The following is a 25,299-nucleotide window of genomic DNA, read 5'->3' as shown; positions in this document are numbered from 1 at the left end:
GCTGTTTCTGGATAACTCTGGTAGGGATCATTCCTTTTGTTACAGCTTTGGAAGGTACAGGGTGCTCATCACTTCACTGGTGTTTAACAAGGATGGATAGGAAGAGAATTTAGAGAGAAGTAACAGATTCTTTTAGATGTTTACTCAACACCAGAGGTGGTGGTGAGTTTGTGGTGCTTGGCAGGAGCCTTTGGTGCCAGACAGAGCAGTTGATGCTGTTGGTTACACCTGTTTCAGAGCCACAGCAGCATTTTAGTCCTGAGTTGTCCCTCAGCCACAGGGGGATGGATGCAGCCAAGGGGAGCTCCCACTGACATCTGCAGAGAAGCAGCACAAGTGTCACCTTCCTGTACAGGGGCAGGAGCAGCAATAGATTTTTCATGTGCTTTTTTTTCTACTGCAGAGGGAACAGAATTCCTTCTGGCTGCTCTGAGGGAAGAGACACCATTTTCTGCATCATTAAGCTGCTGCTGTTTTTGCTCAAACTGTTCTTCCTATTTAATGTACCAGGGAGAGGAATAACAGGGAAACACTGGCCTGAGGGAAAGGCACACATGCTGGAAGGTGGGAGGGAAATAGATAGGGGTTAGATCTCTAATAGATTATGGGAGTGGTAATCCTGGCAATTGGAAAACCAACTAAAACAGGAACATATTTGATTTCCCTGTTCCCTTTCATTTAAGTAGAACAGGCGAGTGCTGTTGCTGCACTACAGAGCCTTTCAACAGCCTCTTCTCCCAGTTCTTCCCCAAGCTGGGTGTGAGGGACAAGGCTTTAGGATTTTAGATCAGCAGCAGATCTAGTTTCCATAACAACTACAAAAGTCTGTTAGATCTAGAATAGCACTTCAGTGTCTCAGCAGCTGAAGTCATCCTGTGCTCTATTTTTGCTTCAGGTGAAGGAGGAGCTGTTGTTTCTCAGAGCCCCTGAAGCTGTAGTACAACTGAGATGTGTCATCTGGCAGAGGAACAGCAAGACATTTCCAACCCTATGGCACGTTGGGAGTTTTGGGTGGGACAGGAAGAACTGGCAGCTTTGTTTTGCTTTTACCCCCAACTTCCAAGGCCGGGATAGCAGGAGGGCACTGCTCTCCCTTGAGCTGCTCCCTTTGCCTCCCTGCCTGTCCCCCTTTTTGCTGGAGAGCAGGGACAGCCCTGAGCCCACAGAAGATGCTGAGGCAGGAGGTCAGGCAGTTTGTTTATTGGCAAATAAGTGCTGAAACCCATGAGCCCCACAAACACAGGTGCTCAGTGCCCTGTTACATTAGAGTGGTCACGATACCATTGGGGAAAGTGCAAAAGATCAATAAACAAGCAAAGTTAGTTCTGACATACCCAGGGGAAGGTGGTGAACAGAGAGCTCGGTGCAGGTGAGTTTCTTTTCCATCCAGCTTGAGTGGAAAACCAGTGACACAGCAGTGGAAGTCCTTTGGGTGAGCTCTAGCTAAAAGTTAATTGCAGGATGAGCAGGCACACACACACCTGAGCTAAACCAGCACGTCCCTCCAGGGCAGCCTGGGCTGTGGGGGGTGTGTGTGTGGCCAAGAGCAGCTCCTTGCTGGAGGTGACAGCAGGTGGGACTGTCCCTTTCTGCACTAGGTGCACCAAGTCTGTTCACTGCTGATATGGGAGGGGAAACATTCATTAAACCAGTGATTCAGGGTGAAAATAAAATCAGGCTAAAACATGCCTGGACAGACACACTGAAAGAAAAGCCTGGACAGTAACAGGGGCAGCAAAGCTGTAAAAAGGCTTGTAAACTTTGCAGTCCAAGAGCAACTTCTCGGAGGAAACGCAAGCGAGATGATGGTCCCTTGCACTGAGGTTTGGGGTTGGGCCCTATGGTACCAGGTTGGTCTCCACAAAGAAATCTTCCAGCTTCAGAGGACATGTGTAGGGAGGAGCCACCAGGCCCCAGGACAGAGTGTGGCTCTAGGCCAGCCCTGCCTTGCTGGTCTCCCACAGGTGGATGGGTTTAACAGGCTCCTGAAGCTTAACTGCAGCTTCCCTGCCTTACGTGCTGGGACATGTCAGAGGGGGTGTGTGGGACACTTCCCCACTGGAGTGCTCAGTGGTTGGACTTGGGCAATTCTACTGTTGGAGAAGAGAGAGGAGGGGAGAGGCAGACAGGCACTAACCCACAGCAGACACAGGGAAGTGTAACTGGGACTCCGTGAGCAGCTGCTGAGGGACACAGCTCGCCCTGGGAAAGCCACTGTGAGGGACAAGACTGGGGAGGGAAGGGAAAATAATCAAGGAATCTTGTGCCATCAAGACTGACCTCAAAGCAGGCTGCACTGGTAGGTAACAAATTCAGTCTCGGGTGCCATCAGCCCTTTCCCAAAACCTCACCATAACAGTTTTACCACTTCTTTCCCACAATTCCCATATTAGCAATGGAGTGTCAACCCTGAAGAGAGCAATGGTCTCGGATGAAGAAATCCGCATTAGAAGTGCCAGGAGATGAGGGGTGTGTTCTGCTTGTACATTCTCCTTGGAAACATTTAACTCAACAGTTCCAAGTAAGTGACAGGAACTTTCCCTTTCTGGTTCCCTCTTTCCCCTATGAGCCAGTCTGGATCCATGCCTGGCAGGCTGTACACAGTGATCATCTGGGGAGAGAAGACAGCATTAGACAGGACCTTACTCTGCAGACAGAGCCAAGAAGTTCAGTCAGAGGGGGACTGAAAGAACAGTAGTTCCTGAAATTCATTTAACAGGCATCTGTGCCCTTTCCCTGGAGCTATCTGCAGCTTTAACACAAAATCTAAGGAGAGCTGCCCAGTGATGTCCCTGTTGCCTTTTCATTCTCCAAAGTGACTTAAGGCATTTTTACATGTTGCTGTGTCATCCCTTCTGAATACAGAAGTTCAGTCTAGAGAACAGAAGAGTTTGCAACTTGCTGAATTTCCTTTTTTTCTCAGCATGATGAGAGCAGGCCTCCAGCCAGCAGCTTATCCCATGGCTCTGGATTAGGCAGCTGTATTAGAGGGTCACAGTGAAGATATTGAGTATTGGGGTATTTTATTTTGGGTCCAGTTGGACTCCAACAGGAATCAAGGAGTTACTGGGGTGATGTTAAATATCAAATGACCATGAACACAACTCGCTGCAACTCAGCGGGTACCTGTGTCCAGGTGAAGACTCTATTAGTGCCATGAAGCAGGTTTTTAGAGGCAGGGGAAGTAACCAAAGGCCTGCTGAGCACACAACAGACTGGTGGGCAGTAACAGCCAAAACCAACACATGGGAAAGCCACCAACCTCATCTGCAAGGAGGGCCAGCTCGGTGCTGTCGGCGGCTTCGTAATCGTAGAGGACTCTGGCCTTCCGCGTCCCACTGGCAGGGGGCTTCACTTCGTTGGGGTTCAGCACACCCTCTGCCACCGTGTTGGGCACCCCAACAATTGTGGGCACAACTGGAATGGTAGGCACAGCAGGGAGCGTGGCAGCAGCGACAGCCGGGGAGGAAGGAGCAGGAGATGTGGAGTCTGCGTTGCCTACGAACGTGCCTGAAAATCTTCACAGAGGAGAAGAGAGCAGAGTTCAGTGAGGCTCCAGGCTGGGGAACCACACAGAGCTCTTGCTTTCAGCAGTTACACTGCAGAGGTGATGATTGAGAGTCCCAGCCTGCAGCTGTAACAGATCCACACTGCCCTTCACGTGGAGACACACTCAGCTCTCAGGTGCTGAGACTGTGCAACGGGTGATATTTGTCTGCTTATTTTGACTCCAGTGCCCTGTTTCAGGACTGGCACCAATCTTGCAGAGGACCAGACTGAAGTGTGGCACTGGGCTGGGCAGGGGTTTGACTGAATCCACTGCACTGTGTCCTTGCCCTGCTCTCACATGGTCTGTGTTACCTGTTCTGCCTGCTCGCTCTTCAGGAAAGGGATGGACATTGCTGCTGTTAAACTGGATGCCCAGCTTTGGCCCTTACTGGCCTTTGAGGCAAGTTCTCAGAGACCCCAGAGTGGCTGACGGGAGAGAGAGCCCTCAGAGCTCGTCCTGGCCAATGTGGTACTTACATTTCTCCTTTGGAGCTGCAGCATGGAAAAGAATGGAACAGGAGCAGTGAGTGATCACAGAGAGGCAACAGCCCCTCCTGGGTCAAGCCCCTGTGCTGGTGTGACAGTATCAGAGAGAATATCCCAGCCCACCCCAAGGGATGTGCAGCCAGTGGCACTGAATATGGAACATGGAATTTGGAATCCGTTACTGCTGCAGCCGAGCACGCTCAGGCTCATTGCCTGGCAACAGGAATTTGACTCCCATGTGATTTAACTAATTTAGAGGAAGAATGTTCAAACCCCCATGGCCTTCGTGCTTTGAGAGGAATGTATAAACCCCAGATGAATCCCCTGGCAAAGCCTGCTCCAAACACACCACCAGGACTGGCCACCACTCTGTAAACTCTGTCAGAGCTGGGAGGGGGCTTTAAAATTCTACCCAAGGTTATGAGACGTGGGAGGGGAAGGAGGGCTGAGCTGGAGTAATGAGATCAATAACCCTCAGAGAAGTAAAAGCAATGTCTTGTCTTACCTGCCCAGTTGCTTCTGCAGGTCCAGCATGAATTGGTAGCACTGAGCATAATAGTTGGTCTGAGACTCCACAAACTCGTGGAGACAGCGAAGGTGATTCACCTGGAGGGAAAAGGACCATCAGCTTGACTGTGTTTGGTTGCCAGGCACAGAAACTCTCCTGCTGCCCCTTCTACCCCCCAGAGAAGCAGACTCGTGCATGCCTGTGTGGCCACCCCACAGCTCCAGTCAGAGAACAAAGTTTTCCTGGCCTGGAAGCATTTTGAGGGCTGCAGAACTGCAGAACCCACAGTGGCACTGCCTGTGCACACTCCAGTGTGGTTTTAGTTTGAACATTCCGGGTCTTAGGAGGATGTTGCTGTAGCATCTAAATTTACCACATCTTCTACCTCTGTTCCCAGTGCAGGGCTCCACCATCCTCTTGGCACTCTTCTAGGAAGGAGCCAAGAGTCTCTGTATTCCCTGTGACCCCCCAGGTGCCCGGCAAGACTCACGTGTGTGCTGCTGATCCCCTCCAGCAGCAGACGGGTCACCTCTGCCTGGCGGTCGAACTCGGTCTGGGTGAGCCTCAGCTCGTGCTCCGCCTGCAAACAGGGGGGGGCTCAGGCAGCACAAGGCAAGACCCCTGTCCCGCCTCTGCAACCCTCCCCAGCCCTCCACCACCCCCTCTTTTGGCACCCTCTGAGCGTCAGGCACAAGACACCCTGGGTTGGGATCCCAGAGGCCTCAGGCTGTATTTCAGCTTGATTCCTGCTTGATCCTACACCGGGTCGCTGCAGGTCATGGAATGGCAGCTCAAGACTGATGCATCCAGCTAGGAAGCTCCTGCTCCCACAAGACTAGAACATGAAGATGGAGAGGCTTTGTTAACCCTGAGGTATGTGGAAAGCCAGTCCCATGCCAGCACCAGTTTCTATCTCCCTCTTTCTGTGCCTGCAGGCATAGGAATGTGACAGCCTCCCTAAGCTTCTCCCTGGAAGTGCAATGGTTTCCTTTTTATCACCATGGAACAAAGGCTGAGGCCAGGCAGCATTTACCAGATTGCTGCTGCTAATTAAGTCTCTCTGCAATGGAGATGAACATCCAAGTCCAATTTCTACTCAAGGCTCTCCTTTGGAGCTACTTACTGCTTTAGAGCTAAGAGAACTGAACACCAGTGAACAGAAGGCAGCTCCACAGCAGGAATTGGGAATTCAGAGACAGACTGACACTGGAGACCCTTTTGACCAGCCACACAGAACATCTCTCCCCCACCAGCAAACAGTGCATTTACACTGGGGCAGTTCTGCAGTACCAGAACACCTGGGTGGATCCCGGCAGGAAGAGCTCCAGAAGTGCTGGAGCAGCCAAGTGCTCTAGTACAGCTCCCCCTCTCCTGCTGCTGGATGGTGACAAACAGGCCCACGTGTTCTGTCTAGCACAGTTCACTCCTTAACACCAGCCACCAGTTTCTTCTTGGGATGTGCTGTGATGGGTCACAGAGGAGTGATCCCCACTCAGCTCCAGCTCACTGGAAGGAGAACCCTTTTCCCTCCTCCAGGAGTGTGCAGCCATTGGAGAGCTGCCTGCCTTGCTGCAGTGGTTCCTTTTGCTGCTCTGGAAATGCCCTGATCATTCTGGCACAGGAGTGACATGTCTGGAATTGAGCCCAGAGGCTGACCCAGCCAGGCTGACAGTCTCAGAGCAGAGGCCACATGGCTGGTGGCCCCAGAGGAGACCCAGTATTCCCAGCAGGACAAGCTGGAGGGGCTGCTGGGGCCAGCACAGCTCTCGTCTGGTACCAGTGCTACCAGTACCAGTGCAGAGCCAGGCTGCAACAAAGAAATGCTTTGACTGTCTTTTAATCAGATTTGTCTATTTTAAGCTACAACTGATCTATTTTCTTCCATCCTCTGTATGAAGGGATTATTTAAAGGAGAAGGGGGAATGTAACAGGATACACCAGTGCAATGCCTCCAAAGCACCAAGAAATTCTTGCCCCAGTGGGCTGAGACTTCAGTATTCAAGCTATTCAGAACCTGTGCCAGGCAGACCCAGCTCCATTGGCACTGCCTGGGATTTGCCTCTCCCTGCCAGCTCTGAGCAGCTGCAGGATGTAGTTTCCTATAAAGCCAGCACTGGATGCTGCCCTGGGAGGTCCTTCCAGTCTTGTGCTTCTCCAAGACAAAGAGAACTTTGATGTTTGCTGACATACTTTGGTCTATCCAAGCAGGACAGACCAAAGGGAAAGGATAGAGGAGCAGATCCTTGCATGGTGATAGCTGGCAGTCAGCTTGTTTGTTTGAGGGACTGAAAGGTTTAAAGAACAGGAGGAGCTGGTTCAGGAACTGCCAGTCCAGTCTGCCAATGCCTTTGGAGCAAGGCAGGAACAGCTGCTCTCATGCACAGCAAGCAGGAATGTGCCATTCTGCCACTGCCACTTCAGGCTTCAGGCCAATGTCTGCTGGGGGTGTTCGAGGAGTGAAAGCCAACAGGATCCCAGAAGTGTCTCTGGAAGCTCTGTTCCATGCTGGAGCTCCACACAGAGCTCATCCTGGTCTCAGTCCACCACCAGCCCTCCATCCATCTTCATGGACAAGTCCCACTCCCCTTGCAGAGCCCAAGACCTGGAACTTTGGCTCTATGGACCCGCTCAGAAGGGTAAGTGCAGTTCACCCAGATAAAACCAACTCCAAACAGGCTCAAACCCTCCCAGCCTGCCATCCTGACAGAGCTGTGCCCTCCAGCAGCTGGGGCTGTGCACAGGGAAACTCTGTCCTTGGTTCAGCTCTGCTTGGAGCTGCTGATCAGACCAGGGGCTCCCAGAGGCATGTGGAGAAGGGGGGGAGCAGGCAGGGCCTTGGCCACAGGAGCAGAGCTGAGTCCCACCTGGTGCATCACCTCTGCTCCTGCCACACAGGGCAGGGCTCTGAGGTGCCTTTTGCTGCACACAAACCTGGGAAGTCTCTAACACCAGGAACAGCCAACAGACCCTGGGTAAGGCTCTTCCCAAGTGGACCCAGCCACACTGAACAGCGGGATCAGGACTGGGGCTGACAACAGCAACATCCCCTGATCCTGCCTGTGAGCAGGAAGGGTTCCACAGCACCCCTGGCCCCCAAACACCCCCAGCACACCCAGAAGGTTTGAGCACAATTCCAGCTGGGTACTTACTTTTTCCACCTCGTCGCTCCAAAGCTGCAGGGGCCACAGAGCAACAGGAAAGGAGGTCAGTGTTGGAGACGTCGAGAGGCACTTGGCATTAACACCAGCGGGCAAGGATGCTCCATGGACACAGCAGGCCAACTCCAGGGACAAGCTAGCCCTTCACCCAGCAGCAGCTGCCACATCCATGCCCCTTCCCCTCATTCCTGCACCCTCGAGCACAGTTTCACAATGGGAGAGCAAATCCATGTCACCAGAGCCAGGGCTGGTACAGTCACTGCATTCCATGGGCTCCAGAAAACAAGGATTTATAGCAGAGTCTTCTGCAGAGCAAGGGTCACTTTACTGAAGCTGCAGAGGTTGGTGTTGAAGGACACCCCTTCTCTTTGGATTGTGGGGAGGCACGTGAGGTGCTCGAGCCCATGGATAGGGAGCCATGAGCTCTGGCCAGACAGAGCCTGGTGTTCCTCACCCACAGGTCCAGAGAGCTCAGATAAATGGGATAATCGAGGCAGTCTGCACTGCCAACAGGCCTGTTTAGTACAGCAAGGAGGAAACAAGGGCTGGATGCTGCCTCTGAGCCAGGCACAACATCCCACAACTCCTTCCTACTCCCCTCACCCACGGGGCACACTCAGGGCAGCTGCTCGTGGGATCTGGCCCCAGGACATGAAACAATGGACAACAGAAGTCACACACAGCACTGGGAAAGGGAGAGAGGAGGGAGAAAAACACATTGATCCTTCCCAGAGGTCCTCGGCTTGGCCTTTCCTCAGCAGACAACTATTCCTCACTCCTGGCAACCTGAAATCCCCCTGGATTGACTGGGAGCCAGCAAGCAACACCCCACAGCAGTGGGGCCAGGGGAATGGCCTCTGTGGAGCTCAGCTTCACCCCTGGTGTCCCCTCTGCAGGCCAGGGAAGGTCACCAGAGCAGGGCTGAATTTGCAGTGGGGGCACCTGTGCTGGACATGGTGTCAGAGGGAGAACAGGCCCTGTTTGCACCCAGGCTGTCCCAGCTGAGCCTCGTTGAGGTTTGCTCACCAGTCCTCAGGTGCTGAGACAATTTCAGCAGCCAATATAAGGAGCACCTGCAGGACCTGCCTGCCCTGTTGAAGGCCTGAAGCAGGAAGGTGTCCTGTCAGGCTGCTGGGATTGCTGCCTGCTCTGGCTCCTGCCCCAGAACTGCAGCTCAGCTTCTGCTCCAAGGTATGTGGCCTGGCTGGCAACTGTTCTTATTTGAGCACAGCTATTGTGGTGGTCCTTTGGGGTTGTGGGTTGTCCCTGCTCAGTGCTCTGGGTGCTCAGGTGGGTGTTTGACCTTTAGGGGAATGTTTTGTTAGTGCAAATCAGGAACTGGTTCAAGTAAGGCCTGGGTCATTTCAGCCATGTGTAGGGACAAAAGCCCCTTCCCCTTCTCAGCCTAAGAGCTTCTACTCTGGAAGGAAGTGGTGGGAATATCCTGTAGGAAGCTGAGAAGCAGGTCCTGAACTGCTGCTCTGGCACAAGGCCTCTGCCAGCACATCCCCATGTCTTAGGAGCAAGGAAAAGCCTTCACTCTGGTCCCAAGTCTTCCTGTTCAGATGCTGTGGACAGTATTTAAGCCATGTCAGGTCCATTTAATCAGTGCAGCACCCACTGAATTTGTAGCCAGATTCCTCTTCTGTTGCCCTTGCTGTGCCACCTCCAGCTCTGACCCTGCAGTGCTCTGGGGCAGCCCAGCTTTGCTAGGATCTATCCCTGGGCTAAGGCACTGTGTGGCTACATTTTGGACAGCTCAGGGAGCAGAACTTGTGCATGATCTGCACTTGTCTTCCTCCCCCCCAGCTCAGGCCAGAGGAACCCTCTCTAAGGTACTCAATCTGTTTTTCTTGGAATCATTCCTAGGAATACAGAGCACAGCAGGTCTGAGAGAAAGGGATATTTGGGTTTACACAGCCCACTTACACCTTCTTACACAAAAACAAAAGGTCAGTGTGGGAGAGAGGAGAAATGACTCCTCAGCCTCCAACTTATACAAAACAAGGGAGGTGCTTTTCTCTTGGATCTAATTTCATCTGAGCCCTCCTGTTATAGAAGGGGGAAAAAAAAATAAAAGCACTGTGTTATCCACCTCTCCAGAAACTAACAACAGGAATTTAGAATCCAAATCAGAGCCCTGCTGAGGGTGTGTGATCCAGGGGAGAGCTGAGCTGTTTGCTCCCCTGTAGTACCAAGCTGTTCCCTGGGGCACAAACAATCCCTCCCTCCAGAAAGGAGCTGAGCTCCAGAGGCAGGGGAGCAGCAGCCACTGCTCTGCACTGGCAGAGCACACTAAGACTGAGTAACACAAGGACTCTGGCCTGGAAGAGAAGCAGAGCAACAGGATGAAGAGCTCCTACCTTGCTGCAGTGCCTGACCCCTTGGGATGAATGCTGGGATTAGAGAGCTCGCTGCAAAGCAGCTCTGCCTGCACGGGGAGCAGCCTGGGCTCAGCCAGTGTTTTGCTAATTAGAGATGCAAACTGTTATTCAGGTCACCCCTGCCAGTGCAGGGCTTCAGGGGGCCCTTTACCCACCAACTGCAGCCTCTGGAATAGTCTTGGAAGCCACAAGGCCTGTCACTGGCCGGGCCAGCACGTTTCTCACGGGCACTCCTGGTTGGAGGCCCTGCTGTGCAACCATCCAACATAATCCAGTGCTCAAGGTCAGCACTGGCTGCTTTCCTGGAGCCCTGCTCTAACTGCCCAGTGCCTCTGATGAGGGAGCACTGAAATAGGCAGAGACATCCCAGGGCTGACACTTGCCAGCTAAAAACCTCTCAAAATCTATTTTTCCTGCTGTGTTACTGTACTTGGCACCTTTTCCCCAGAACAGCTTTGCAATACAGCAAAAGCAGATCCAGTTGCAGTTTGGTGAGGGCTGGAATGTCCAGCTGAGCATTTGGGCACTCCACAAGATGCCAGTGCACATTTGTACAAATTCTTGTCTTCAGGTCTGCTTTAGCCTTGGGGAATGGCCAGGATACCCTGGTCTATCCAGAGGCAGGGAAAGCCCAGTCTCTCTCCTCTGATTCTTCTAAAGCTTAATTGCAGTCCATTATCACACTGCCCTTGGAACAGACCTTCCCAAGGGAGAAGCCAGAGCCACAGGCTGGCTGTGAGCTGCTGCACTAGGAAAGGAGAGAACTGAGCAGTTTCTACAGCATCACCACTATCAGCTTCTTCCTCAGGGCTCTCACCACTGAGCCTGTTACCGATGGAAATTGTTTTCTAGGTGTTGTGCAAAGCTAGTTCTGATCCCAGCATCACTCTCCAAGAAGGTCAGGACAGATCCCCCTGGGAACTAACACTGATGCTATCAGCTCAGACACACCTTTTTCTCCAAAAGGGATGGGTTTTCCATCAACCAAATCCAGCTTGTTTCCATGATGGTTTTTGTTTTCGAGAAGGCTGGGCTGCCCTTTTTTGTATCCACAGATCCCACTCCCACATTATTCTATTACCAGGCATCAGTGTTGTTCTGAATGCTAGTTAGGAAGCAAGATGAGCAGTTTTCAACATTTTAACGAGAAATGTGACATTGTGCAATGGGGAGCCATGAACACACAGCAGGGGCAGCCAATTGCTTGGCCACAACCACTCAGTGCAGCAGAGCAGAGATGCCACGGGCTGTTCACCCGCCCCTGGCACATCTGGCCGTGTAACAGCTGCCAACAGACAGGCCCCAGGATGGAAGGGGGGGGAAAATTACCTCTATTTGCAGAATAGACAAGCCTGCACTGTCAGCCTGAAGTGTTACTGACACTGGTGGCAGAGATTCCTCCACCTTTGCTTCTCTTGGCCAGCTACAAAGCCTCTGGCACCACAGCACAGACCAAGTGTGTGACACTGCCAGTGTGCAGCTGGAACCACCCAGAAAGGCCAACCTTGGAGGCTTCTTCTTTTCAATTGCTCCCCTAGCAATAAAAACCAGTCAGCAGATTCCCACTAGAAATGTGGAAGAGCACTGGCAGAGAGGCTGGGTTGGGAAGAGGACTGGCAGGTTTGGGAAGCAAACGAGGCAGCACCAAGGGCCAGACCCTGATCACACACCCCCACAGGGGTGACCTGAATCCTTGAGGTTGAGTCAGAGGAACCTGGGGCAGCCCATGTCACATTAAAATGTTGAAAACAGCAGAGCACTAGGTCTAAGTTGAAGTCAGGTAGAGAGAGGGGCAGGAAGAGGTCGGAGAGGCAACACCCAGGAGGAGGCAGGAGGCAAATCTTACCGCTGAGGCGCTGGCGGAGAGCACGTAATTACGAGGTCTGGTTTCCTGAAAGTCAGGCACAGCCTGGGGGGGAATAGAGTGTCATGTACAAGGCACCAGAGGAGGCAACAGGAATCAGTGGGCGATGGATGGAACAGGAGACTAAAAGCTTTTGTCCTGTCTGTGCTGGGAGCTGAGCTCAGGCTCTTGAGGTGGCAGGAGGGAGCTCTCCCGATGTCTGAGCAGTGGTGTGTGGAAGCCAGGCTTGAGCAGAGGAGGTGGACTGGCTCACACAGTCACACCTGGTACCTGAACAGCAGCTACTTCTACTGTTAGAAACTGTCCCTGTACTTACAGCTCACACAGCAGCCTGCAGGCTCAGCCAAACCAGTTCTAGCCAAAGGCAGTGAGTGAGTTTTCATCCCAGAGGTCACAAAAACCTCCAAGCCACCTTCTCCATAGCTAAACCTCTGCCCTGGGGCAGGAAGACTTTAAGCCCTCTGGAGGTTTTCCTCATTGAGAATGCACTGGATTCACCCATCCCCACACAGGTGTGGGCTCACTAACTACCACATAACGTGGTATATTGAGCTAAGACAGGACTAGGCCTCCTCCTAGGATGGCCTTTGGCTGTAGCATCACCTGAAGAGAGAATCCACCAAGCTGCCTTTTGTTGGGAATACTCAGGGCATCCTCCTGATCAGCCCTTGCTGCACAGTGGCTGCTGTGCATGGCTGGCACAGTCCTGCTGGATCCCAGCTATGCTGTTAATCCTCTCAGATCCCACGTTTCCTCTCCCAGGTTAATCTCCCTGCAGTCACCCAGATCTGCTTATACCCACTGACCCAGTTTGCTGGGCCCTGAGCAGCCTGCAGGAACGAGTGACCAGTGTGTGCAAGAGCAGTCAGGCAGGCCCAACAAGAAGAGATTTTTTTTTTTTTTATATGCCATTTAGGAGTTTTGGGGATGGCTGGAGGAAGGAATAAGGAGGAGCAATTCCTATTACAAGTCAAACTTGAATATGGGGAGAAAAATGCACCAGTGAGATTTGAGGCCAGCACAGCAGCCGGGCTGGGCTCCTCCCTGTGGGGAGAAGGGATGTGTCACAGATATAGCTGCTTATGCTTTTTGGTTTTAAAATATTAGGAGCAACTGAAGAAACCTCTCCTCCCATTCCCTGATCTCCAGGGAGTCCCAAAACTAGTCATAGCACATGGGATGAAGGAGGCAAGCTTCTCTTGTACTTCTGTGCACGGAGAAGTTGTATTTGCAAGCAGTGGTCAAAAGGGACCCACCTCCCTCCCCTTTCCACCCTTGTAAGAGCCTGGAGGATAGAACAGCACCACAACCAGATCATCCTGCCTGTCATTGTCTCTGGGCTGCCCTTCTGGGATTGGCCACCCAATCCCAGCTCCTCCTGCCTGGAGTTGGAGGAGCCCAAGGGGGTCTTTAGGGGAGCCCCTGCCTCTGTTGAGCACTGCTTGCAGGAGCGTGGATGGACTCAAGGGATGCTCCAGAGGGGCTGCAGGCAGCTGGGATCCTTCTGGAGCACCTTCCCAGGCAGCCACAGCCCTGACCACGCTCAGAACATGCTGCAGGGCCAGTCCCAATAGGACAAAGGAGATATGAATTTTCTTTTAAAAATGCGAAAGAGACAATGAGAGGTGTTGAAGGAAGAAAAAAAACCACAGCACTGTTAGCACAGTCAATACTCACATCTCCCTCACACTGAGCAAATTACAAAGGAACAAAACAAAAAGGTTAGTAAACAAAACAGCATCAACAGGAAGGACAAAGCACAAAGTCCGTGGGAAATGCACAAGCCCAGATGCTCCAACAGCAGCTCCCAGGTCTGGGCAGCAGCACTGGGAGCGTCATCACGAGACAGAAGCTGTGGGAACACCAGTTTGCACCACAGGGGGGAAGAGCAGCAAGAGAGGGGTGAGCTGGGATATTAGGGAATAGTTCAGCTTGGATGGGGAGGTGTGACACAGAGCTCCAGGCATGTTACAGGGGATGCTGTGGTCTAGTGATGAGTTAAGGTCCCTAGAGCAGGGGCAGCAGTTCTCCCCAGGGCTGGGAGCTTCCACCTTGTCCTCTGGCAGTCAGGGAGGCACCCAGAACCCTGAGATTTCATCTTTAAGCTAAGTTGGGGGAAAGATGGGTCCTCACAGAAGCAGCTGAGTTTGCTCTGCTGTTGTGTGATCTGTGTTTCAAAGCATAGAGTGGCTCAAACTTGGCTTGGGGAGAACACCCTGGAAAGCCTGGACTGGCTCTGCACCTGCCTGGGGCACCCCAGCAATTCCAGTGGGAAACCAAGTCTTTCTTTTCCAGCTACAGGGAAGTCCCTCACCCAGGGTGTGTGTGCAGGTGAGAGGCCTTGGGATTGCTTCCTGTAGGAAGCAAGGTAATGAGGGTGGAAAGGGAGGAAACACAGGAGGTATCTGAATTCCTGCTCTGATTTGAGTTTAAAGATAAATCAATGGCCACCAGTTCCTTGAGACTGGGGCACTGTCCCCTCCAGAAGGGGAATTGGGATCCCTGAATTTACCTTCAGAGGATCTGGGGGACCTGACTGATTACAGGAGGCTTTTTAAAAGGGCAGCTCCTACTTTTGTTCACAGCTTTCCTGTGTAGGCCTGAGCATTGTCAGACCTGCTGGTGGAATCTCCTGAGCTTGGCACAGCTTGCCCATCTGGCAGGGATGTAGTTAGAGCTGGAGGAAAGGGAAAACATGTGGGAACTGGTTATCCAGGGAGCTGCAAGGCCAGAGGCCCAGCTGAGCAGATGGCTAGAACAGAGGCTCATAGCAGGGCTCCTAGGCTGGTATCCCAGTGCACCCCAGAGACTGACTGACAAGGGTTGCTGCCCATTCTGACTGCACGCATTTGCTAGTTGAGCTTGTGGCCCCAAGCAAGAAGCAGAAAACAGTCAGAGCACTACAGGATGACAATCTGCTTCATCCAGGGACCCCAGCAGTGCCCAGTGTAGTGACTCCCCCAAAGTCAGAAGGCTCTAGAGAACACCATGAACTGAGTGAGCAGAGAGGCTCAAGGAAGGACCTTGGTAGCCAGTCTGACCCTTACAGGCTCCTGCAGCATTCCTGCCTGGGGAAGACTGAGTTGGCAGAATCTTAACTGGTCTGACAGCCTGGGACTGCTGCAGAGCCCCAACATGCTTTTCCCTCATGCACCTCCCAGCTCAGCTCTCTCTTGCTTTCTTTGAGATCCCCAGGGAAAGTCAGCAAGTCCTCAGAAGAAGCAGCCTTTTAGTCAGTATGACAAATCATCCAGCAACCCTGATCAGTCAGGAGGCAGGAGCCTGGGACAAGTACAAGTTTCCAGACTCTGGAAGCTCAGAACTGTTTGTTTCAGCAACTCTCCCCAGGGAGGAGATCTCGGGAACAGGCATGTGGCTCCAGCTCCCAGTTCCCTTGCACACCAGACAAGGAATTCCCCCACCCCTGCCTGCCAGAGGCAGGACATAGTAGGGCAACCTGATTTTTGACTGTGTGAGCCAAGTCCTGGGGCCAGAAGGGACAGAGAGGGGAAGGAGGGGAAGAGTTACCGCTGCTTTTGCCTCGGCAGCTTTGGCCTTCTTCAACCTGGCCTTGCAGGCGTCCAGGTCCAGGCGGCGGTTCTGCAGGATCCTCCGCTCTTTCTGGAAGGGACAGAACTTGGGTAAGAGCAGATTGCCCAGGAGAAGGGTTGGGGAGGGAAGGGGACATGGTATCATCTAGGAATGGAATCTATTTCTCAGTCAAAAAATGCCAGGGAGAAAGAAGCAGTTGCTACATTTATCTCCTTGAGGAGGAGTTTTGGGCCTGGCTGCCAGGGATACAGGATAACCTTCTGGAAACAGGGCAGCCTCTGGGTGGGTGGTGCCCACCAGCTGCAGGAGCTGGGAAATGAGTTACCTTCCTCATGCACATCAGCTGGCAATCCTTCTCTGCTGGAGAGGGAACCCTGAGCAGATCTAGGATTGGTATTCTCCCATCCTTGCATTCTTTAAGGGGGGAGGTGTGGAGTCATCCTTTCTCACAGGGAAAGAAAATGGGTTCTTCCAGCACTGTTTCCCTCTCCCCCTGCCCTCCTTAACTCCAGTGATGTGACAACCTCCCCCTTCCCTGCTTCCACACTCACAGAGATGGTTCTCCAGTCCCCTTCCAGGAAGTTTCGCAGTGGGGTCAGGAAGTTGATGGAGGCAGAGTGGATGAATTCCCGTTCCGCTGCACCCAAGCGCCTCTGGGTCTCTCCAACTTTTATCAAGGTCTTTCCTGCAATAACAGGAACCCTCAGCTCCAGGAGAAGCCCATGAACGTTGTGTTGGCTTCAGCCAACTCCCCCAGAGCCACGAGGCTCCTGTGTCCCTGCCTGGGTGAGGTGACCGTGCCTGTCCCACACCAGCTCCAGCCCTGACCACGGTCTGCTCTTGGCCTGAGGCCTCTTCTCACTGCTCCCAGGGCAGCTTTGATCTTATCCATCTGCTGAGGCACTTATGTCCTTTTACTGTTCTACCTGCTTGCACAGAATGATCCTTCTTTGCCTCATAAAACAGAGGCACAGGAACAGAGCAGCAAATTAAAAAGCACCAGAGCAGAAAACATGAGTTGATTAGGCAGTGTGGGGTATGGATGCAGTTACAGCTGCTCTGCCTGTAACAGGATTCGATATTGAACCACTATTGACCTGGAGAGAGAAACAAAGCTCGTGGCAGAGGCAAGGACAGCTGGAAGGGAAGGTTGGGTTTCTGTGCAGGTCTGCTGCTTAAAGAAGCCCAAAATTCCCCCAGGAAGAGACAACTATTAGGATTTAAGAACAGAAATATGTTCTGTGTGGTCAGGAAGGGGCCTGTTGAGGCTTGTAGCTAAGCACCAAACTGCCAAGTCTGTTTTCCTGTTCTCTTTTCTGCTGGAGAAAGATTTCCATGTCCACTTGCAGGATGCAGTGAGAGGATGGCTCTCCTGCTCAGTCTAGAGAAACTCTGTGTAGACACCAGCTTGGACTAAAAATATGCTCAAACTGGATAAATCTAAAGCTATTCATGGCAATTCCCTGTTCAGGCTGGTTTGGAAAGCCACAGAAACAGCCCAGAACAATTTCTATGTCCTGTAAGCAGTTCCATGAGCAGCCATGGATCTGTCTTTATTTCTTCTCTAGCTCTACCACAGTCGAGGACTGCCTTGGGAATGGGGAGACTCCTGCCCCTTTTTCCCCTGGAGCAGGGAGCTTGGAAGTGAGGGAGCAAGTAAGACTTGATTCCCTACATGGTGTGCTGCATATGTCTTAACCCAAAGCAGCGTTAGGGATACTCTCCTGGGAAGGGATGAATTCCTAGGGCTTCTTAATTAGCCAGGCTGACTTACCATAAGGTGTCCCTGGCCCAAAGTCATTGGCTGCTTCTGTCATGTACTGTGCCAGCAGCTCCCCGTTGGTGACCCGGGAAGGCACCTTCCGGTCGAGCTTCTCGTACAGGAATTCTTCTACTCTGGCACCTGGAACAAGACACCATGGAGGCTGAAAGAGCGATCCCTGCAGTGGCATTCAGGGAATCCCAGCCCATGCAGTCCTCAGGGATGCACTGGTGACCCTTCCCTGTTCCTCAGGAGCACTGCCAGGCTGTGGTCACAGCCAGTCACCTCTCAGGGGCACGGAGAAGGAAAGACAGGCCCTGCAAAGACACATTTCTTCTTCCAACCCCCACAAACCCAATGCAACAGGGCTCTCTGCCAGAGGGCAGGTCTTTTAGCACTGAGCTGCAAGTGATATTTGTCCTTCAAGCCTTGGGAGAAGCTGGACTTACTGGGGTTTGGCTGTAGCAGGACCTCAGTCTGACGCAGGATCTTCTCTGTCCAGTTCTTTGTGCAGTCTGCCCTGGCCAGGAGGTTTTCAAAGTGGGCATCAAGTTCAGTCTTCTCAGCCTGGCCCAGCTTTTCTTCAGTAAACTGCAGGAAGAAGGTAATCCTTAGGTCTGTCCTTCTAAAGCAGATTTACAGTGTGCTACAGAGCTAGTAAGGGACAGCAAAACTGCTGCTTCTGTCTTGTGTATTTATCTTAGAACAGAGCTAAAAAGCCTTCATGGTGTCATTCTTTGCTCCCAGGCACCTTCCAGGTGAAGAGGGCAAATTTTTGCCCAAAATTAGAACAAGCATCGGGCTAAAAATAGAGTCCAGGTTTGAGAGGTGTTCCAGAATAAGTAACTTTTAATGAGCCTGGTACAAAAATACTGTAGTTGTGAGGGATCTATTTAAATATGCACATGGCTTCCACTACTTCATGCAGGAGAGCAACAGACATCCTTCACCTCCCACTAACCACCTCTGTCCTGTGAACCCAAGGGGGTCAGGAATGCCACCACCACCTCACAAGTGAGGAGGCTCAAAGTCAGGATTTAGGAAAAAACAGCAAGTTACTCTTCCTCTATAACACACTCTGAAGCAAGGTATTGAAATGTGTGTTTAACTTCTCCCAGCACTCAGATTCACACTGGCAATGGACATTCCCTCCCTCTGCAATTCCATTTTGGTTTAAAATTAGCAGCAAGGGGAAGCAGGCTGTGCAAGTCTCCAGTGTTTTCATCCTGTGCAGTGACATCAGACAAGGTTTGTCAGTCTGGAGGTGCAGTGTCAGATGGCCTGGACACCCCCAATTGCTTCCTTGGGGGATTCCTGAGACAAAGGCCCATTGCCTCTCATCCCATCCCCATTTCCCACTTGTTCCTCTCAGTGAACCTGTCCAGCTTCAGTGTATTTTTAAGCACAATTTTCTGCTTTTGATGGAACCAGCATTGTGTTGGATCATCGCAAAAGACCCTTCAGTCAGCTGTGCCACTTGGGACCCTACAGAGGCTCCAGTTGTCCTTTGACCTTGTTGCTGGTCTCTGGAGCCACTGCTGAGTTACCAGAATGTGGTGATGTGCAATACTGGTACAGTCAGATGCCAAGAGATTAAAGCCTGGCTCAGCTCTTAGATGAAAATACAACTGTCTGATGTACCACTTGTACCTCTTCTCTGCTCCCCTCTCCCAGAGCTCAGCAATAGATGGGCCAAGATGTCCTTTTCATGGGTCTAGTGTCTGCTGCCCCTGCTGAAAGGCTTTCTGGCCAGCTCTGTTCCTTTCCCATCCAGCACAAAGCTGGGAACCAAGTGAGATCAGGAGCAGGCTGGAGCAGGGGCAAACAGCCCTGGGGAGTCCTGTTACCAGCCCTGCCTGTCACCAGATGTCTGAGATACACAAGCCCTGCAGGTATGTTTACACAGTGACCTGTTTGGGCACAATTCAAGCTCCAGCCAGGGAAGTGCTTTGCCAGGTGTGGGTGGTGACAGATCTGGAGCTGCAAGGACAGTCACACTCCCCCCTGCACTCCCTGCATAACCAGGCATGGCTTCATTGCTCTCTCTGCACCAGTAGCCCCTGGTTACTGGCATGGCATTTTAACTGGGTCTTGCCATGACCCCTGGGCACAGGTAAAAGCATATTCAGGGTGAGAGGGTGTTTGTATTGTTTTGTACCCGTGTCTGTGGTTGTGTTTGGGGGACACACACGATGCATGAGTGGCTGTCGCTGCCTCCCCCTGTCCCCGCTGGGAGCTCAGGGCTGTTTTCAGACTCTGCCAGGCTGGGCTGAGTCACTGCCATGCAGCAAACTGGGACTTCCCAGGTATTTGGCACCAATTCTTGAGTCATCTGTTTGAGAGCTTTCTTAAACAAGCTAAGACTCTTTGATGCAAAACAGTCTCTCTCGCCCCCCTTTCCCAGACACCTCATCTCACTTTCAAGTCCATCTCTTGTTCCTGCAGTTTAGGCTCATCCTGCACCAGCATCTGCCCTGGAGCTGTCAAGCCTAAACCCAGTTTCTTATCAGCTGAAATTAGTCAGCTTCTTACAGCATTGCTGCAGTGTCAGATCACTGCTGAAGCCCTCCAGCACCTCCACAGTGCCACTGCCAGTGTCCTGAACCAGCTCTGGGCTCCTTTGCTTTATTCACAAGCAGCATCTTTGGCATCACTGTCCTCTGAGGATGTTTTGTGTAACCCACCCCTTCACCCAGCACAGGAGTCACAGCACAGCACTCAGCCAGGACTCAGAACTCAATTCTTATCTCAGGTCAGGCTCTGAAGCTGTTTGCCTTGCAAGAAGGCTGAGGGCAGCACCACTGCAAGCCTGAGGGCTCTGCCAGAACGGGAGGATGGGCAGGAATCTCAGTCACAGCCTCTGGCTCCAAAGGGTCAGGCCAGAAAACAAGCTCTTATTCAGGCTTTCTTTCAGTGTTGGGAAGCAGGGCATGAACATCAGGAAGCTGGTACAAGGGCATGGGAGGCTGTGACTCCACTTACACTTAATTCCCTCAGTGTCTCCCTGACCCCTGCCCGATGTGCTGAGGGCCAGCCCAGGCACTGCCCTGGGCAGTTGGTACCTCACTGCAGGTTGCTGCAGTGTCTGCTCTCCCTCCAGCACACATCCCCCTCCTCCCCTGTGTGTGGGGAGTCACTGATCCGGCTCAACTTGACCTCTAATGTGACTTTTCAGATCGATTAGAGAACCCATTCGACTTCACAGCACCAGTGGGAATGTGCCACCAGGTGCAGGGGAGACCAGGACCACCTCCTGCAGGAGCACCTTGCTGGAGAGCAGATGAAACTTCTCCTGGAAGCACAGCCAGCACAGGAGATTGCAGGTGAGTGCCACTGACCTATCCTAGGAGCTGGTTCTTGTCTGGGGCAAGTGGAAATCTGAGCTTTTAGGTGACAACAGGTCTCAGCTGCTGGTCCCCTCTTACCTGGCTGCCCAGTGAAAAGCAGGGTAAAACAGCAGGGATTTCTATTCCTAAGAATTTGTTTTCATAACACAGAAATTTCATTGCACAGACACAAGATTTGTGTCCCAAGATTTGAGGCCAAGAGGTGCAGAACAGATGAGCTGATCATACACTCGTGGCTCCTGACCGTAAAAGTCAGATTTAGAGGATATTATATCTTACTGCTCCTGCACTAGAGGCATTGCTGTGTTTTGCAGCAGATTGCAACAAATGGGAGTGTTATTTGGTATTATCACATTGATTTACTTGGTGCAGATCCACTGGGAGATAGGCAGGGCCAGCAGAGCACAGGCAATGGCAGTGCTGAGGAGAACCTTCAGCTCCTCCACCCTGCTGTGGCAGAACTACTCCCATTTGTCTTCTGCAACACAATGATTGGGTCAACAGCTCCTGCCCAGGATCTGCATCCTGGGATCACATGCCAGGTCACAGCTGAGAGGCTCAGGAAACATCCCTGCACTGACCCAGCAGAGCACTGGGAGCTGAGGGGGGATTAATAATGCAGGGCAGCCTTTTGTCAGTGCCACTCTCACTCTCCAGGAAGAGGAGAGAGTCGAGCTGCATTCCAGGACATCAATAATTCAGCCAAAGGTTGGGTTTCCTCTGGAAGGTTGGCTGGCCAGCAGGAACATGAGATGCATTATTGGGGCCCATGTGGGCAAAGAGGGTGACCCAGCAGGAGAGCAGCACTTGGGCTACAGGCCCAAAAGAGCAAGGCAGTGCTGGACTGCAGTTAGGGCAGCTGCCTTGGGCATTCACAGCCTTGGGAAAATCCCCTTCCTCCAAGAGAGCTGGCAGACACATGTCTGGGATGTCAGGAGGGTCAGTCACAAGTGCTGAGCTGGAGGGGTCCCTCTGCACTACAGGCACAGTATCAGACAGGCTGGGCCTACAGCCCTCTGACCTAAGGCCACCAGGATTGGGCTTTAAAATAGCATGTGTTGTTTGCTTTGCTGAAAGCATTAGCACCTTTCTCCGCTTAAAAGCGAGGGGAATAAAATCCCAGTGCTCCCACTGTGTTATGCCACCACCACAGCTGTTCTGGGCCACGCTGCACCAGCTGATATGTGCCCCTTCCATCCCTCCTCCTCCATCTGGCCCAGGCCTGTGCACTGGGAGCTCTGACAGGGTGGCTGCAGCCCCCTTGCAGAGGATCTGGTGGCCCTTTTATCACTTGCAGGGTACCCATTTTTCCCAACTGGACATTCCTTATAACTTTCCACCTTAAATTAGGAAGGTCAAACCAGGGCCAGGAGTCTTGCACCAAGAATAGTCTCTTGTACCTGCCAGCAGATTTTGGCTGTTGGGTTTTCTGAAGCCTCCAAATAGCTCAGAACACCCAGGCTACAGTAACACAGTAACATTTGCTCTTCCAGTGATCAGAGGCACAAGAGAATCAACTGAGGCAAATCTATCTCCCACTTGGTACAGGGCTGCAGTAGGAAAGAAGCCACAGCCACTCACTCAGCATCTAAAAACTACCTGAATTTCAACAACCCTGGACTAGATACAGAGTATTTGGCCACCAGGAGCCAGGAAAGCCAGGCTGGGAGCCAAGGGAAACTGTGCTAGAGGACAGAAGGAAGCCATTACCAGGACAGCTTGGTTAACTCATGAGCAAAGCATTTAGGAGAGGAAAAAAACCAAAAAAACACTGCGGTGGTGGGTTGACCTTGGCTGGACATCAGGTGACCACCAAGCTGCTCTATCAATTCCCTCCTCAGCAGAACAGGGGGGTTGAAAATAAGATGGTAAACTTCATAGGTCAAGATAAAGGCAGATTAACGAAGCAAAAGTTGTGTGTGGAAGCAAAGGAAACCAAAAGATTTAATTCTCTACTTCCCATCAGCAGGTGATGTCTGGCCACTTCCCAGAAGAGAAATGTTGTACATAATGAATGTTCCCCTTTCTAATTTCTCTTAGGTTTTACTGCTGAGCAGATGCCATATGGTCTGGAATACCCCTTTGGTCAGTTTGGGTCAGCTGTCCTGGCTGTGTCCTCTACCAAGATCTTGAACTTTTAAGGTGTAATGTCAGTAAGCAGAGGGTCTATTTTATCTATTAGTGAAATTATCTATTTTACCACCAGAGTTCAGGGAGATGGGGGAGTCTGTCAATCTGCAGGGGCTTCAGGGTAAAGTCAACCTCTAGTTGCTACAGTAATGACATTAGCAGTGGGATAAGCACCCACGAGCTGTACTCACACTTTCACCCAGAGCCATTTACATCAGAACTGACAAAAGACAGACACCTACAATTATTTCCAGACCTCCTTGAGAGAGCCTGGCTTACAGCCTGTCTAGAAGAGAGACATCCAATGTGTTGCCACAGAGCTTCCTCTGCTGAGATTTGGGATAAGACCCACTCCCTGATAACTGGAAGGTGCAGCTGATCAAAGATAAAGGCCTTTCTTCAGTGAAGATGAAGAGTGACCTGTCTGAAGTCTGCCTGCAGGTGCTGCATCCCCTCTGAGGATCTGATGGCTGCAACTGGTAGTTCAAGCATCAGCGCAGTACATCCTCAGGTGAGATGCTGAATCCCACAAAAGCTCTATATCCTTGCAGCTGCCCAAACCTAGATCCTTGTTTCCCACTCCCAGGGTAGCAGAGCTTCCAACCCCAGCTTGAACAGTCTGTTTGCTTTTCTGAAGAGTACTGCTAACTGATGCCTGAGCTCTGAAGAGCCATGTAAAGGCAGCAGTGGGTTTTTGAGGGTTTTTTTGTTGAGGTAGGTCAAGCCTAGTCCAAAATCGTTCACCCAGCCACCTACACTGGATTGTATTTGACAGGTTTCAAGCCAGGACTTCTCCTGCCCTGAGCCACCCCAGGGGTGTTGTGCTGACCACGCTCTGCCTCATTTCCCCCTCCCTGGGCCCTAATTCCAGTTGGAGTGAAGCTCTTGTGTGCTGGTCAGACAGCTCAGGCAGACAGTAGGAGCTAATGCTGTCTGAGTGGTACAGCACATAATGGCCAGTCCATTTATCTCCCAGTCGCTGCAGTTCCAGTAAAACATGACTTTGTTAAATGCCTGGAGCTGGAGAAAGCATCTCCAGCGCTACAGAAAACAGCTCTTTCTAGACAGGTCTTGCTCCTCTCCTAGAAGATCTGCAGTGCTAAGGAGTGCTACAAACCCAGACCTTGCTGCCCACAGACCTCAGCTGTGACTTGTGGCTCTGGGGGGAGACAGGGCAGAGCTCACTCACTCCAGGGCTCTGTGGGGACACGAACAGGCTGAATTCCCCCAGCAATGACACTTTACAAAGTGGGTTTTTTCAGCCTCAGTGATCTCTTTCCTTCCAGCCTCCTCTCCTTACACCAACACCTGCACGCTGTCCACAAGCAGCAGCGCTCCTTTGGTTTCAAGAAATTACTACTGTAATTAGGCACATGAATATTCATGTACGAGCCAGTGGAGTAGGTGTAGAGGCAGAAGCCACGATTTATAAACGCCTCCTTGCTCTGGAATCACTGTGTGCAGACACTGTTCTCAGGCCTGTCTCCTTCCTACGCCTTGGAGCTAAAAACCACTTATCAGAGACTTACAATAAGGCTTCTAAACATGAGATTTCTTCACAGCCTTTCTTCTGCTACCAAGGTCATTTGCATGAGAACGGCATCTTTAAGCCTCCCATCTGCTCCTTGTTTTGCACCTGTAGTTAATATCTCCCTTTTTCATGGCATATGACTTGCTGGCACAGCACAGGAGGTGATATCTGCTTACAGGAGACCAGTTCCCAATAGAGCCGGAATTACTCCAGTGCACAGAAGGTCTGGAACGAGGCAGCTCTGCTCTGTTTGTTTACCAGCCCCCACACAAGAGGTGGAATGAGAAGCCCAGTCCCAGAGCCACCAGCTGGACTTCACTTTCCAGGCAGGATCCCAACCTGCCTCTCTCTCTTCTGCCCAACTAAAGAGCAGTTTTCCATTATTACGCCCAAGAGGTGGGTACACTCAGCAGCCCCATCTCACCACCTGCTGCTCAGGGGTACCCAAATCTCTCCACAGCTCCAGAGGGGTCACTTTGTCCACAAGCAGCTCCTGATCTCAAGTTTGTGAATCACAGAATATCATGAATTGGAAGGGACCCACAAGAACCATCCAGTCCAACTCCTGGCCCTGCACAGGGCACCCCAACAATCCCACCTGTCCCTGTGAGCAGTGTCCAAACCCTCCTTGAGTTCTGGCAGCCTTGGGGCCGTGACCATTGCCCTGAGGAGCCTGTTCAGTGCCCGACTACTCTTTTCCTGATATCCAGCCTAAACCTCCCCTGACACAGCTCCAGCCATTCCCTGGGATGATCCTGCTGCCACAGCAGCCCACAGAGACCCAACCTGCTCCATCTCAGCAGCTCCATCCCATCCCTTGAACAGCACAGTGTTTGCCAGGGCCTGAGGTCTCCTGCTCCTCCCGAGGGGCTGAAGAGCAGAGCAGCTCCAAGGGCACCCCCACCACACCCCCCCAGCGACAGGGAGCATTGCACAGAACCACAGATGGTTTAGGTTGGAAGAGAACTCTGGAGATCCCCCAGTCCAACCCCAAGGCAGCGTCACCTGGAGCAGGTGACACAGGAACC

General features: G+C 52.0%; 1 protein-coding gene across 5 annotated transcripts in view; it reads right to left on the bottom strand.

Moving 5' to 3' along the window:
- Nucleotides 1–1,185: 1,185 nt before the first annotated feature.
- Nucleotides 1,186–25,299, bottom strand: part of SH3GLB2 (SH3 domain containing GRB2 like, endophilin B2) — a 118,652-nt gene continuing 94,538 nt past the window's right edge. The window contains exons 2-12 of one of the 5 annotated variants that reach the window (XM_051807730.1): nucleotides 17,713–17,854; nucleotides 17,276–17,404; nucleotides 16,053–16,186; nucleotides 15,478–15,570; nucleotides 11,932–11,994; nucleotides 7,693–7,716; nucleotides 5,034–5,123; nucleotides 4,541–4,641; nucleotides 4,027–4,041; nucleotides 3,263–3,518; nucleotides 1,186–2,611 (exon numbers count right to left, since the gene is read on the bottom strand). In XM_051807730.1, coding sequence (XP_051663690.1) covers nucleotides 2,504–2,611; nucleotides 3,263–3,518; nucleotides 4,027–4,041; nucleotides 4,541–4,641; nucleotides 5,034–5,123; nucleotides 7,693–7,716; nucleotides 11,932–11,994; nucleotides 15,478–15,570; nucleotides 16,053–16,186; nucleotides 17,276–17,404; nucleotides 17,713–17,854 — 1,155 coding nt within the window. In that variant the 3' untranslated portion in view covers nucleotides 1,186–2,503. The remainder of the gene's footprint in view (nucleotides 2,612–3,262; nucleotides 3,519–4,026; nucleotides 4,042–4,540; nucleotides 4,642–5,033; nucleotides 5,124–7,692; nucleotides 7,717–11,931; nucleotides 11,995–15,477; nucleotides 15,571–16,052; nucleotides 16,187–17,275; nucleotides 17,405–17,712; nucleotides 17,855–25,299) is intronic. The other 4 variants (XM_051807734.1, XM_051807731.1, XM_051807732.1 and 1 more) reach the window with 4 other exon arrangements.

This window comes from Manacus candei, unplaced genomic scaffold, assembly GCF_025592945.1.
Source record: "Manacus candei isolate 608988 ecotype Guabito, Panama unplaced genomic scaffold, ASM2559294v1 h1tg000071l, whole genome shotgun sequence".
In the NCBI taxonomy this organism is placed as follows: domain Eukaryota; kingdom Metazoa; phylum Chordata; class Aves; order Passeriformes; family Pipridae; genus Manacus; species Manacus candei.
Note: the sequence above shows the minus strand (reverse complement) of the source record. Positions and strands in the feature narration are given on the sequence as shown.